Here is a 15,112-nt window from a genome sequence, read left to right as displayed (position 1 = left end):
TCAAGTTGATGGTTTCCTGCTCTGTTTGTAGCTAACTAAACTCTCTCTAGTCCAAACCAAAACCTGGAATGAACTCATGCAACCCAGCTGCTATACTCAGTAGTCTAAAAGACCAGCACAGATCATAGAATGGATTCTCCATAAACACTACAAAATGTGTGTAATCTAAATTGCAGTCAGGACAATACTCTCAGAAAGGCCTTGAAGATAATGTAGCAAAACATACTACATTCATCTGTAATTAAAATGTAACAATCAACTTTAAATATCTTTCTTGGGTTATAGAAAGGATTTAAAGGGAAGGAGATGATGTACTATGATATTGCTTGATGGATGTTAAAGGCAATTCTAGTTAAACAACAACAATATGGATAGGGTGCATAACATGGGCAGGGTGTATACATCTAAATTACATTATGAAATATCATTTATGGGCCAGTTTCTCTCCCCAGTCTGATCCCTAAGCAGCACTCAATGGCACAAAGGAACCAGATGCTGTCCGGCTGAAAATTTCCCTAGCAGAGCTCTCAGCTGGCATAAAGCTAGTTTACATGGTTCCTCCTCCCATCCTTGGCGTAAGGAGTGTGCCAGGGTGTGTCTGCGCATAGGGATTCTCAACTGGCAGATGGCCCATATACCAGTTTGCAGTGGTCCCCAAGAGACTGACTGCTGACAATTACCAGAGTGCAGCAGCAATGCAGCCATAGCTCACATACCCCTTACACCAGGCATGGGGTGTGGGAGCTAATATAGGGGCAACCTAGGGCTGTTCTAACCTGCCCCAGGACCAAGGTTGAAGCTACACATGGTAAAGAATCAGAGAGCTGTACCATTTTTCTGAGTAGCATGCCTCCCTTTCCTGTGCCAAGCAGATCTTGGTAAAGGAGAGAATCTTCCCCCATTGGCCTAATCCAGTGCCCTCTGAAGTCAATGGAAATACTCCCAAACTGTTCACATCAAAATGATTCTGTTGTGCAGATAGGTGCTCCAACCAAATCCCTGACTACACACTCTCTTGAACAGGATGGTGTTTGAAATTCAGATCCAAACTGGCTTGAACCCATTTCTGTTGTTTTGTAATCATAAGGGTATTTAACCTATGATAAAAATTCAAACAAACAGAGATGTTTGGGACATGCATTATGTTAATGTTCTTATTTAATTTCTCATATTGCAGTATTATTTAACAACAAATGATGGGCAAACCTCAAAGAATTACAGGGTCAGTTTATACAAACACCCCAAAGTTCAGATGCTAATCCAGGCTTGATCTGACCTACACTATTTAAACTTCAGAGGGCTGCAAAACTGGACTGAAATCTCAGTGAAATAGGTTTACTTTCACCTTTAAAAAAATAGATTTCTTCATCAGGCTATTTTGGAGTGTGCTTGAGGGTGGGACTAGAAGAAGGTATCCATATTATATGTTTAGGAGTAAGCATGCTGTATTCTTAGCTGTACCTGTTAGAGAACAGCACACATATTAAACAATCGCTGAGGGGCCAAAGTGAAACATGTAGCAGGGCAATATCTATCACCATAGTTAATGGTAAGTACCAATGGACATTGAAATGGACATTCAATACTGCTCAGCAAGTAATTGCTGAGTGCCTTCTGGTTCACTGTTACTGTAAATCATAAATCTCTTACTTTTTCACTTGTCTTTCTTTTAGCCATACACAACAAAGTAAGAAATTTAAAGCATCCATCTTCTGGTAAACTATGTTAACTTTCACTTCTGGGTAAAGCAAGATTAGGAAAAGCTACAATGAGATATTTAATGAACACACAGAATATTTTGTACTAGGAGGGCTATTGTAATTCTGGTTGCCACCTGTCCCTTCAATCATGTTTTGGCCACTAAGGAGAAAGGGCCAAATTATGCTAAAATTTGTGTTACCAAAATTCGGTAATGGTTGTTGATCATAAGTGCTGTCAGTCCTGGCTTCAAATATTAGTGTGGGCCGAGCCTAGGAGACAATAGATGGTTTTCCATAGAAAAAGACAAAAATGGTTTCTCTTTGGGTTCAGTGTCCCACAAGTTGGTGCAACATGGGGACCATATTTACTTGACATTTCACACTGAGGAGAAACATTGATTACCACCCACCAGTGTACTTGGCCAATCTGTGTTTCAAGTGGGGATGGTTAGATTAGGTTTGCTTTCACTAAACAAGAACTCTAAAGAGATCCAAGTCACCTTTTCTATGTGAAAATCAGTTATCCTGAAGACAAATCACTGAAACAGTTGGACAAAGTTGGAAACAAAAATAGAAGAGGATTTGCCCTTTGGTCTATGATTTCCAAGGCTGTGGGGCCATCTAATTGGAGGGAGCTAGAAATCTATAGAAGAATTTAATCTATCTTCTCTCTTTCTTACATAGTTGCTAGCTCTTTCCTCATTAAGATAGTCCTGAAAACATAAACATCGATATTAACAGATGTAAACCAATCACTGGGGTTGAAAAGAACAAGTAGCCAAGTTTCACTTCTGCAGGTGGGGGAATCATTTAAACAGACCTGTCTACAAATGGTAAAGCTAACTCTGATTCTGGGGAGAGACAGAGGCTTTCCCAGTATTTATTTTTGTTTACTTGTTGAAGAGTTTCATAACTTTTCCTAGTTTGGTTTAATATAGCTGGCAGTGATTTTTTGAAATGATAGGTTACCTGAACCATTCAATATGCATAAATGTGTACACACTTCAGAGAGAATTTACAAAACCAATAAGAAGACTGGACTCGCATATTATCTGGATGAGTCTCATCAACCACACCCTTGCATCCTGTGACACATCTTCAAGAATCATGATGGTTTTGAAATTTTCTAATTTAAGCTTCATTTCCTCATACCTACCTACCCTGACTAAACAAAATTATAGTGGTGCACTCATTTGAATATGCTATAAGTTTCAAAAAGCACAGTAGGAAACCTCCAGGAGTACAATTAGAGCAGTATAAACACTTTCTTATATAATCAGATTTAGCTTTTGAGGTCTAAATTGGATCTCATGTACAGTAGCTGATTTTAAAAGATAAATCCACAATTTCAAGAGTATTTGACATCAGTGCTAGGCCTATAGTGTTTCCCCTATTTCAAAAAAGTAGAATCTATAAACTACAGGTAAGTAACCATTAAACACAGCATTGTATTTTTGGCATAGCTAATTAATCCATTGGTGCTAGTATCAGGAAATCCTAACTCACAGCACTAACTAAGAAATTGATGTTTCTCTCTGTTGTAGTATGAAGTTATCTTTCTATATAGCATTCCTGAGATCTCAACCAGTGTAAACTGAGGTATATCATACAGGTGTAGCTGCTCCATAGCATCCCCTGTTGGCCAAGCATAGTTCTGCCAGCATTCCCTTCCTCAGTTTCCCTCCCCGAGGTGATCCTACTCAGCTCTCCACACACACCTCTGTGCTGGAGATATGGCTTAGCCCTCTAGCCAAGTCACAACAAACATAACCCCTTCCAGGGTACCAAGAGTCCAAACTAAAAAGTGCCCATCACACAAAAAGGTTTCTTGTCCCTTTGGGTCTTCCCTTCAGCCCACTCTTTGGGCCCTGCTCCTTGCCCTTTCTGGGTTCTATGCCTAATATACTTCCCAGCTCCCATGTTGTTTACCTCTGGAATACCCTTTTCCTTACATGCCCTGATTCAGGGCAAACTACTCACTGGCCACCTGGGGTTCCAACTCCTGATAGGGTTCACTCTTAGTCCTTTTATAAGGCCCAGGTGTCCATTAATCTATCTCCTGCCCCTCCATAGTCCCACCTCTTCAGGCTGGAAAGCAAATAATTAATTATGGCACAGATGTGGCTAGCCCCATATCCCCATAAAGGAGCAAAGGTAGCACCACTGATTTCAGTGGAAGCACACTGATTCATCACCATAATCCTTGCTCCCCCTGCATATATTATAATGGCTTATATCCAAACATCCTTGCTGGCTGTATCTGTTACATGGTAAAGTCCATCCTAGACCTTCAAGACCAATCTTCTAATACATACTGTTGCAGCTAAATATGTTTGTTCAAACAGAAGTAGTATTTATTTTAATCTTCATTAATTATTTGATACTGCTTTTTGCAGGTGCATAGATTTGAAAAGAAAAACGTCATGCACATCACCATCTACAAAGGTGAAATCTTCAGGGGAAACCAGAAGAGACTTTAATATGTAAGGCTCCAAACCTCAGATCTATGAAGGCAGACTCCTACATGCATGCCGCCCCACTGTCAGGCACAGAGGTCTACCCACACGGATCCAATTGCAAGAGGAGGGTCTAAATATTTTTGGTGCCAGGTTAAGAAATTGATTAAACAGTTATAATTACAAATCTAACAGTGTCTCAACAGTGAGCTGCAGTTAACCTCCCCTGCTGTAGATTTGGGACTACATTCTTCACCAAACAGAAGGGTGTGCCCAGCCTGTTTTCCTCTGTGTTGCCAGGTTACTAATTACTCAGTTTGGAAAAATGTGTACAACTAGTGACTTGCCCTCCTACACATGGAATAAAATCACTTCACTTAATCAGACCACAATGTAACTTCCTATAGAGAATGTGGTATTTGTAATTTTGTAATCTACCCTTTGTACTTCAGAATGATCCTAACTATTACATTTTCCTATCACTGTGTAGATTCATTTTCCTAGTGGAATGAGAGATTTTAAACATTGACTAGACTAACAACATAATGGAAAACAGATGTGTTCTCTTCTCAGACATTTTTATATGGGAAAAACCAGCTCTGCACTTTGGCACGTGAAAGCTCTCTTTGTCTATCCCTGGAGTGATCTATGTGGACATTATAACAGTGTGATTTGGGCTTTTTTAATGTAACTACTTTTCCAGTGGGTCAGGCTTTGTGTCATGATGAACATTCATTTAATATTAGTCTGCTCTTACAGTAAAATTTCTGCAGGTAGCAGTAAATTCTGGTTCCAGAAGAAATAGAAAAATATGCATAATGTTCACATTAGCCTAATTGCAGAAACATACCACAGCAATGAGTAGTGTTTTGGCAGAGTGTAAAAGCAAGGGAAATTCTACTAGACTGATTCTCCTGCACTGTGTAATACCAGCTTAAGTACATTACTGTATAAGTTTTTAGGAGACTGCCCTTGTTCTATAGCATCTGCCCAGATCTTTGCTCCAGGGATGGAGGAGCAGAGCTAGGGCTATGTGCCTGATACATTCCCTGTGAGTGACCGGGCAGGGAAGGATGGCAAGGCGGGATAGGTGAGACCTATGGTTCCACTTCTACCTTGTGTGCCAGTCAGGAGAGCTGGCTGAATGACAGATAAGGAGTAACTATACCCTGAAAACAGGTGATTTAAATTATTGCCCCCACCTCACTCCAGCACAAGATAAATGAGGCCTGTGGGAGGAAACTCCCCCATACTCAAACTTAAGCCTAAAAATTTCCCCTCAGACAGCAAAATAAAAAGTGAATAACAATGTGAGCACTTAGACCCAATATTGGCACAGGGACAAATCCTGTTTGCCTTACTCATTTGGACTAGTCACATTCATTTCAAAGTCCTCCTGAGGCTAAGGTGAACAGGGTATGGCCCACAATGGGTATGTGCAATAGACTTTCACCTCTGGAGGCTTCAATCCAAATCATGACAAGTTTAACGGGTAAAGTGAATGTGATGATCTCCTATTCTCCATTGTGGTTGTTATTTGTTTGTATTACAGTAGTGCCTAGAGGCCAGTGCTAGGCACTGTACTGTGTTTGCACATATCCCAAAACTGCCATGTGTGGTAGCCTAAAGCAGCCTGTTCTGCAGTCTCCTCCCTCTTTTGGGAATTGTGCAATGTTGCAGTTCAGGACTGAGGTAAACTGGAAGAAACATGCCAGGAGGATTTTATGCATTCTTTTGGCTACTCACTTTACAGAGAAACAAAATCATTCACCAAAAAAAAAAAAAAAATTTGGTCTGATTCACAAAGCGATTTTAAAAAGAAATAGGAATTAGGGTGGAATGAACAGAATTGTGTAATTTGCCACTGCTGCAAATCCCTTGAGAATTTATAAATAGTTCCCTCGTTATTTATGCATATAGGATCGATTCCTCATTCCACTGATGTCAATGGGACTTGTTTTGGTTGTGTGGGAGAGGACGTCTCCATCATTTTAATAATATACCACTAACACCTTACAACGGAAAAAAAACCTACACCTCAGCTGTTCTTTCCCTGTGAGTGAGCATGAATAACTGCCTGCAAAGGCAGGTCTAGTTATACAGTAGTGGAGCATTTCAAGAAAAAAACAAACCACGCATTTCACTACTCCCTATTCTGTTGCTGCTGAATGTGTGGCACTGGATTTCTTTAGAACACTGAAGAACTACACATATGTAACTATGTTTTGAAAGACCTCTTAACTGTGTTCTTTTTTCAGCTTACCTATCAGAGAGTGAACTCTGTCATCTACTTATTAACTCTTTGGGGCAGGACCATCTTTTTGTTCTGTGTTTTGTACTGCACCTACCACAGTGGGGTCCTGAATGGGGCTCTGAAGTGCTACTGTAATACAAATAAATAATAATATGTTTCAACAGAATGCTTATATTCCAACTGCAGATTTTTTACCTCAAGCTGTCCACTTTAACTACACCTGTAATACATTTCAGTTAAGTCAATGATGCATGAGACAGAAAGAACACAGTGTGGCTTTCAGATTCTGGCTTGAGCTTGCAGGCTTGGATAATTTAAAAAAAAATCTCATTATTTGTAAATTGAATGGATTTCCTCTGAAATCACTGAGAGACAATAAACATGAAAGCCCACAATGCAATTTATAGCAACCTTTGGAATGAATTTGTTCCCTATTATTGATTGTGTGTGACATTTTTACAAAGAAGTGTACTTATTTATATAAAATATTGAAAATGTAATATGAAAGGGTGCTAAAAGAATAGAAGCTGTGAAAGACTAGAATGACTTTGGTGTAAATCCCAAGTGACTTTTGTTCTAAATCCTACTGTTTTATTCTTTTTTTCCTTTGGAAATGATGGTGGCTATTTTTAAATTAATCAGAAACATTGTGTGCACACATCAAATGAGCATTAGTTTATGACCATTAAAAGTTAGTGATTGTGAAATAGTTATTTCACCATCCTCCTATTTACTTTGCATGAATATGCTTTTCGTAGCTCCATATATAGTATGCCACTTTCCCAGGGGGTCTTCTTTGTTCAGTTTTTATGTGTACATAGAATACAGAAGTGTGAGCTAACTCCTATCCATAAACAAAGATGTCAATATTTGTAATGATTAGCCCATGATCATTCTTTTGAGAAATACAAACAGACACGGCTGATGTTTGCAAATATGATTTTGGATTAAGGATAGATTATCTAGTTTGGAAAAAATAAGAATCGACTGGAATCTTAGCCCAGATATTGAGCTGACCCTGTTCAAAGGTTCAGATAAGAATTCTCCCGTCTTTTGGTGATGTCATGCAAAATCCATCTCAAGAACTCAGCAGGGCTGGCAGACTTTTCTGTGTCAATTTTTTTCTTCAGATATCATGATTTCCACAACTAGGGCTAATAGGCACTATGGCAATACAAATAATAATTATGACAAAATACTGAAAATCTATACTACAATGTTATCTACATACTGTACATAAGTAGGCCATAATTTAATTGCAGTGAAACCTTTCCATGCATAATGTATAGTTTTATGCAAAATGCATTTTGCAACGTAGCAAATCTTTGTTACATGTCTAGGAAACTGTTTATAAGCATATATCCCAAACATGAAAGTTTTGTATTCCAGGAACTACACAATTCCCTGGGAAAAAATGATTTTCTGGATTTTTTAGTAAGTGTTCTATGCAATAGCATTTTACTTGTTTTAGTTATACTGACCAGCTTAATTTACAGGACCTTACATATTCTATTTAATTTTAGCTTTCAAATATTAGGGAACTAAATACTTCTGATGAGTTTATCCTTGATAGTTATTCTATTAGTTGTTTGCAGTATTGTCTCTCTCATTCTATTAGTTGACATTTTATAAAAATGTAAAGATAAAACATAAAAACTCTTGGATACAAAACTTCCAGCACTAAAAACAAAGAATTGCATTACCCCCTGATCTTTTAGTTATGTCTTTTCCCTTTCATGTAAAAATAGCTGCCTTTATACAACATGACTATTTCTTCAATATCATTAACAGTAAGAAAAAAAAAACAAAAAACAGACCTACCTGTTCTGACAGATCTTCCACTGAGGAAGAGACCAGATATATTGTCTATAAGACCATCTTTCAGTAGCCTATAATTTTTAGTTTAGTATCAATCTATCAATGCTTCCTGCAATATTCATCCAGGTAAGAATGGGTTTAACTATCTGTCATTTATTTTCTAATTCTGTAAAATTACCAATGAACATCGACTTTGTTGAAACTAACTAGAACTGGTTTTCTGACTGCTATCTGGAAGAGCTTTTGTCTGATGCATTTGATCCAAAACCCATGAATATCAATTGTATGGCTGAAGCTCAATCTCTGGCAGAAAAAGGAGGAAATAACTTTGTGCACAAGGTCAAGTGTACGGAGAAGGCTGAAGTCTCCCTCCAGAGCAACAAAACAGAAAGACCGGTGAGGGAGAAGACCACAGTGAGCAAAGAGAAGACCACAGGCCTAAAACACAGAGAATCATTAGAGCACAATAAAACAATAAAATGTCAGCCAATTCAATCAACCAACCAATCTAATAGCAGCAATTATTTGTTTGTAGTGAAATATCAGATTCATAGTTTTTGTTTGGCCTTTTGAATTACATTGAAAATTAGATGAATTTAACAATGAAAAAAGTACATACTTGTTTTGTCCAATTGTTTCAAAATCTTTCACAATAATGGTCAGGGATGATGAAACATCGAGTGCTATCCCTTTCAAATCAAATTCAAGAATCTGTACAAAGAGAATTGGAGCAAAAACCACTGATCAATACAGCTGAAATACAAAATACCTTAACAATATGAAGACGAACAATAAAACTTTTCATGAATGAACATTACATTTAGTAACACAGTTAAACCTGACTGATCTTACATCTACATATCTGGAAAATGAAGTGAAAAACTTCAGAACATGTCTGTAGTACATTTTGACTTGTTATTGGTACATTGCAATTAAAAAGGAGAGTTTCTTAATAGTGCCCCATTATAGTACTTCTAGTGCTCCTCCCTTGTATTAATATAAATAATTTATTTGGCTTCATAAGACCTGGGCCTATTCCAAGTTCAGTCATCATTTCAGGCCTTTGTGTTTCTACACCCTTCTCTTATTTGTAGATATGATGACCCATGACTTTCATGTGTATGCACTTTAACCTCTCTTCTAGCTCATTAAAGAGAATGCTAAATATAGCTAAAACTAACACTGACCTTTGTGACACCCCTCTAGACACCTAGCCCTAACTTGCATTACCATTTTTCATTACTTTTGGTGTACAGTTAATTATTAAAGTGGCAGTGCTCATATCAAGGACCAAGTCATGCCACTATTAATAGCAATGTCAAAACTTCCTTTGACTTCAATGACAGGAGAAGCAGGCCCTAACAAACCAGAAATCCATCTACATTTACTTAAAATGAGATGAGATACAATTGTCACAGCTCATAAGAACATAAGAATGGCCAAACCGGGTCAGACCAATGATCTGTCTAGCCTGGTATCCTGTCTTTTGACAGTGGCTGGTGCCAGATGCTTCAGAGGGAAAGAACAGTACAAGTCCCAGCCCCAGCTTCTGGTAGCTGGAGGTTTAGGGACATCCAGAGGATGGGGTTGCATCCCTGACCATCTTGGCTAATAGCCATTGATGGACCTATTCTTATCTAATTGGTTTTTGAACCTACTCACACTTTTCTCCTTCACAACATCTGCTGGCAACAAGTTCCACAGACTGAGCATTGTGTGATGAAACACTTCCTTATGTAACTTCCTACTTACTAATTTCATTGAGTGATCCCTGGTTCTTGTATTATGTGAAGGGGTAAATAACACTCCCATATCACTTTCTCAACACCATTCATGATTTTATAGACCTCTATCATAGCCCCCCTTCATCATCACTTTCTAAACTCAGTAGTCCTATTATTATTAATTTCTCCTCATATGGAAGCTGTTCCATACCCCTAATCATTTTCGTTGCCCTTCTCTGTACCTTTTCCACTTTATATTTATCATTTTTTAAATGGGGCCACCAGAACAGCATGTAGTATTCAAGGTGTTAGCGTACCATATATTTAAATAATGGCATAATGATATTTTCTGTCGTCTTACCTATCCTTTTCCCAATGGTTCCCGACACTCTGTTAGCTTTTTTGACTGCTGCTGCACATTGAGCAGCTGGTATCAGAGAACTATCCATGATGACTCCAATATCTCTTTCTTACGTGGTAACAGCTAATTTAGACCCCGTCAGTTTGTATGTATAGTTGGGATTATGTTTTCCAATGTGCATTATTTTGCAATGATCAGCACTGAATTTCATCTGCCATTTGGTTGCCCAGTCACCCAGTTTTGTGAGATATCTTTGTAACTTCACAGTCTGCTTTAGATTTAACTAACTTCAGTAATTTTGCATCATCTGCATACATTGTCACCTTACTGTTATCCTTTTTTTCAGATCATTTATGACTACATTGAACAGCACAGGTTCCAGTGTAGATCACTGGGGGACCCTGCTATTTACCTCTCTTTGCTGTGAAAACTCAGCATTTATTCCTACCATTTGTTTCCTAGCTTTTAACCAGTTACTGATTCATGAGAAGACCTTTCCCTCTTATCCCATGGCTCTTTACTTTGCTTACAAGCCTTTGGTGAGGGACCTTGTTAAAGGCTTTCTGAAAGTCCAGGCACACTATATGCACTGGATCACCCATCCCACTTTGTGTTTGTTCACTCAGCTTTAAAACACATTTACTGTCACCTTATAGGAAAGTATTTTACTTTAAATCCTATCTGTATCTCAGATTCATAACTGCAGTGACTAATATACTAATTTTATAGCCATAATGCACTGTACCATATATTAAAAACAAAAACGTTATGAGAATAAGTCACCTCGTTCCAAACAGGGTTGAGTTCACTATCAATTTTCTTTGTTTTCTTTTTTTCATCTGCAAATAAAAATAAAATGTGATTGTTTGCTTCTATTAAAGGATTAGAATATTAAGTAAAATAATAATATAATCTTTCTATTTTCTTTCATAAAATATTTCATATGTGCAGATATTGATACCAATGAGAATTACACATGCATGTAAGGGGAATTCACTCCTCTGAGTAAATAGGCTCCGTGCAGAGGTTTCTAGGGGGTTAGGTGGATGGAATTCTTACCTCCAACTTGCAATGCTGCAATGCATCAATACACTGACTGCCATTTCTGCACATAGTTGCATCCCCTACGTGGAGGCTCCCAGCCACTGGCTCTACTTCCGTGTAAACCAGCCTATTTCCCCTGGGGTATGCCATGGTGCACAACCAGAGCGGGTAGATTATGTCTGGCATGGCCATTCTACCCAAGCTCCTCCCCTTCAGAGGCACAGTGCCGTTTAAGTGGTGCGGAGGCTCTTACAAAACCCTTCAGACTTGTCCGTGTGAATTTCACCCATAGAAAGGAGAACAGAATCCAAGAGGATTCCCCCATTATAACAAATTTACATCAGCTAACATTTTGATCCTAGGTGTTTTGACTTTTTCTTTATATATAGAAAATAAAATAAAAATATGTATGGAGGAAGGAAAACATTGTCTCTTGCTTGACGCTTGCCAACATAAAATACAGTACACTCACTGAACAAATGCAAATTTATAAGGGGAAGTGTGTGCCACACAAGAATAACTAATATATTAGCCTTACTCATTATCACGTCTATTCTAAATGAACTAATTGTTTAGTTAGTTAATACAGAGATATCACTAGAAAGATTGACATTTACAGACGTTTTACTTGCCCTCTTTCTTACCTTCACTCCTTTAGTGAAGCAATATTACAAGCTCACATTGTCATTTGCAAGTTACAACTATAATTGTCAGTAAAACTTTGTGAAGGTTGGTGAGGCAATATTAAGTCAGTTTCCACATTACGCAGGTGGTGGGATTTGATGGCTCTTTCTATTGGATGAAAATGGAAGGCACTGAAAAATTAGCCCATACTGTACATTGCAAGGAACTGACACATAATTCTGTAACAGGAATTGGCCACAAATTATGCAGGATACTGACTCACATCATACCACAAAGGAAACAGCATTTATAATCTATCGTGCAGTAAGCTCACATCTTGCAGAACAAAGAACTAATTGTCATAAAATCAGCCTGAGTTCCACTTCATAGTTAGAGCTAGTCAAAAAAGAAAACAAAAGACAAATGTTCTGAAAATAATCTAAATGTTTTGTTTTGACATTTCTGAAATTAAATATTTTGATTTTTTAATTTGAAATGACTTTTTGTTTAGAAATTTCCTTTAATTTTATTTTAAATATTAAAAAGCTCAAAATCAAAATAAAACTTTTCATTCACTCTGAAATGGTTTTTTTCAACTTTTCAATTCTCCAAAAATGTTGAAATATTTGTTTCATTTTGACCCAAAACAAATTTTGTTTTTTATTTTATTTTGATTTTTTGATTTTTCAGAAATGCCAGCAAACTGAAAAATCAATTATTCCCACAGCTCTTCTCACAAACCTATATACTGAGGTCACCTAATCAATAATGCTGCACTGCTAAGCATGGCTACCAGGAAAATCTGGGGTTCAGAACAGATCTTGAGATTCCCAGTCTTTTGCTCAACAGAAGGTGGGGTTGTCAGAGGAAGGATTCCTACTGGCAATTCCATGTAATGTGGAATTATACCATAGAGACAATCCTGATTGAACTGATGGATAAAAGCACTACAATCCCCACTCAAGCCAGCTAACACCTCAGTCACAATCCTGTAGTGTAATGTAAGGGACGTGTAGTGTAAACACTGGCCAGGATCATTCTTGACAAGGGGGAGAGCTCATTCTTGACTACCTAGTACTAATTACTAAAAAATAATAGTAAAATAAAAATAAGGTCCATGATTTCATTTATACTGTACATACTATAGTGTATGCTGAGAAAAAAATATTTTATGTCATATATTTGAGAGTATTGAGAAGGATTTTGGGGTGTATGGGTTAAATTAACAGGATTTTGTTAAAAAACATACATAATTTAAGTCAGTCCATATGTGGAGCTAACACATTTGAGGTTGATTTTTAGTGTTTATTCCCTTCATTTTATGTTGCCTCTTTGTATTCATCTATTTTACCATTCTTTTAATACCACTTATTTTACTTTGTTTTTGTACCTGTAGCAAAGAACTTTTCCCTTCCCATTTAAGATACTATGCTATAGCAACATTTCTTGGCCAAGAGGATTCCCTTTGGGGCCATTCAGTATTACCCATTCTTCAGCCAATGTGAACCCAACCGTGAAAAGCAAGACTCAAAATCATATCATTTGATGAGAATCAAATCTGGGTAAATTGCACAGTAGGGCAGTGGGCCATCTATTGTTTTTCTTTTGGCCTCACCTTTAGGTAAGGAATGATCATATATAGGCTATTTTTATATTACTTTCTTTGTTAATAAAGCACACTTAACTTACAGATACCAGAAATAAAGACAGGTTATATCTCCCCTGCTTTGTCTTTGTTAGTGTCAGTTTACAAATAGATTTATGGTACTACTGTGACGCTGGCAAGCCAGATGCAAACTTTTGCCAAGACTGCAGGCATTAGCTAAGAATTGACAAACTCATAGCTGGAGACCAGACCAGTTCATATATGTTAATGTTGCTCAAAATAGGCATTAGTCTCATAAGCATGTATTTAGTGTTTAGACCCGATAAAATGTCTGCAAGTTGCTGCATGCATTAATCTTATTTGTAATGTCTGAATTCCAGGCTATAAGGAAATACGTAAGTTTTGCTTTATAACTTAGAAAATGTTTGCTCTAAACTTGTGAACTCAGACAGGGAGAGAGTTTTCCCCTATCCGTCGAGAAGAACTATCAAAATCAGATGGGCCATCAAGAAACATTGCAATACAAAGGATTGGTGAATGGCTGTATCGCACCTTGGAAATGCTACGTGTAAGGAAGCTTGTCCTATGGACTGAAAGGCCGAATGAAGGAAATAAAACAAAGACATGGGAAAATTTTCCATCTCTTTGCTGTTTGAACTCTCACAGGGTCAGAGACACCAAACTGAAGCCAGAGATCACCAGGGGTTACCACTGGGTCTGCCCTGAAAGACACTTTGAATGGACAGATCACTACAACTCTGTCACTCTTAGAATTTAGATTGCCACTCATTTGTGTTTATGTTTAGTTGTTAGACATTTAAGTTATTTTATTACAGAATTGGCTACAGGCATTGTTTTTGGTGTGTGATCTAAGATACAAATGGATCTGGGGTAAGTGACTAGTCTCTTGGGACTGGAAGCAACCTGAATATTTCATTATTTTTGGTGTAAGTGATCATTTATCACTAAGTCCAGCTCGCCGGAGTAGCAAGATAGACTGGAGTTTAAAGGGACTGTGTGTGACTCCATGGCGAGACTGTTATAGTGATCCAGGAGTTCACATTTGTTACTGGCTTGATGAAATCTAATTATAGAACAAGCCACCAGTTTGGGGTGTCTGCCCTGTTTTTGACAGTCTGCCCTGAGGTAGGCACTCACGGTCGTGACCCACTCCAGATAATGTGACAATTGGTGTGACACAAAATCTTGGCAGGATTCTCATGTCACTGGTCAGTTGGGTTTATAGATCATAACCCCAGTGCTGTTAAAAGTTTACATTTGATATCAAGAGTTTTTAAGTGTTAAAGATTAGATATAATGAGTGAATCGCAGTCATATGAGGGTCTTGACACAAAGAACCTTGAAAAAATTACATAAGGATAGGGGATTATCCCATAAAGAGCCTCTGATCAGAAACTGAGAGCTTTGCTCATGGACTTTGAGCACGGAGCAGGGTCTGAGCACCCCACTGCCCCAGATGCCATAAAAACCGCTGCAGCAGAACTGCTTCGAGAACAATTGTTGT

At 37.9% G+C, this 15,112-nt stretch overlaps 1 protein-coding gene across 2 annotated transcripts in view; it reads right to left on the bottom strand.

The window, feature by feature from the left end:
- MYOF (myoferlin) overlaps window positions 1–15,112 on the bottom strand; it is a 104,797-nt gene that overhangs the window by 81,915 nt on the left and 7,770 nt on the right. For both annotated transcript variants that reach the window (XM_054033985.1, XM_054033986.1), the window contains exons 2-3: window positions 11,097–11,152; window positions 8,848–8,939 (exon numbers count right to left, since the gene is read on the bottom strand). In XM_054033985.1, the coding sequence (XP_053889960.1) occupies window positions 8,848–8,939; window positions 11,097–11,152 (148 nt within the window). The remainder of the gene's footprint in view (window positions 1–8,847; window positions 8,940–11,096; window positions 11,153–15,112) is intronic.

The sequence above is a fragment of the Malaclemys terrapin genome, chromosome 7 (genome assembly GCF_027887155.1).
Source record: "Malaclemys terrapin pileata isolate rMalTer1 chromosome 7, rMalTer1.hap1, whole genome shotgun sequence".
Classification (NCBI taxonomy): domain Eukaryota; kingdom Metazoa; phylum Chordata; order Testudines; family Emydidae; genus Malaclemys; species Malaclemys terrapin.
This window is presented reverse-complemented; position numbering and strand designations above follow the sequence as displayed.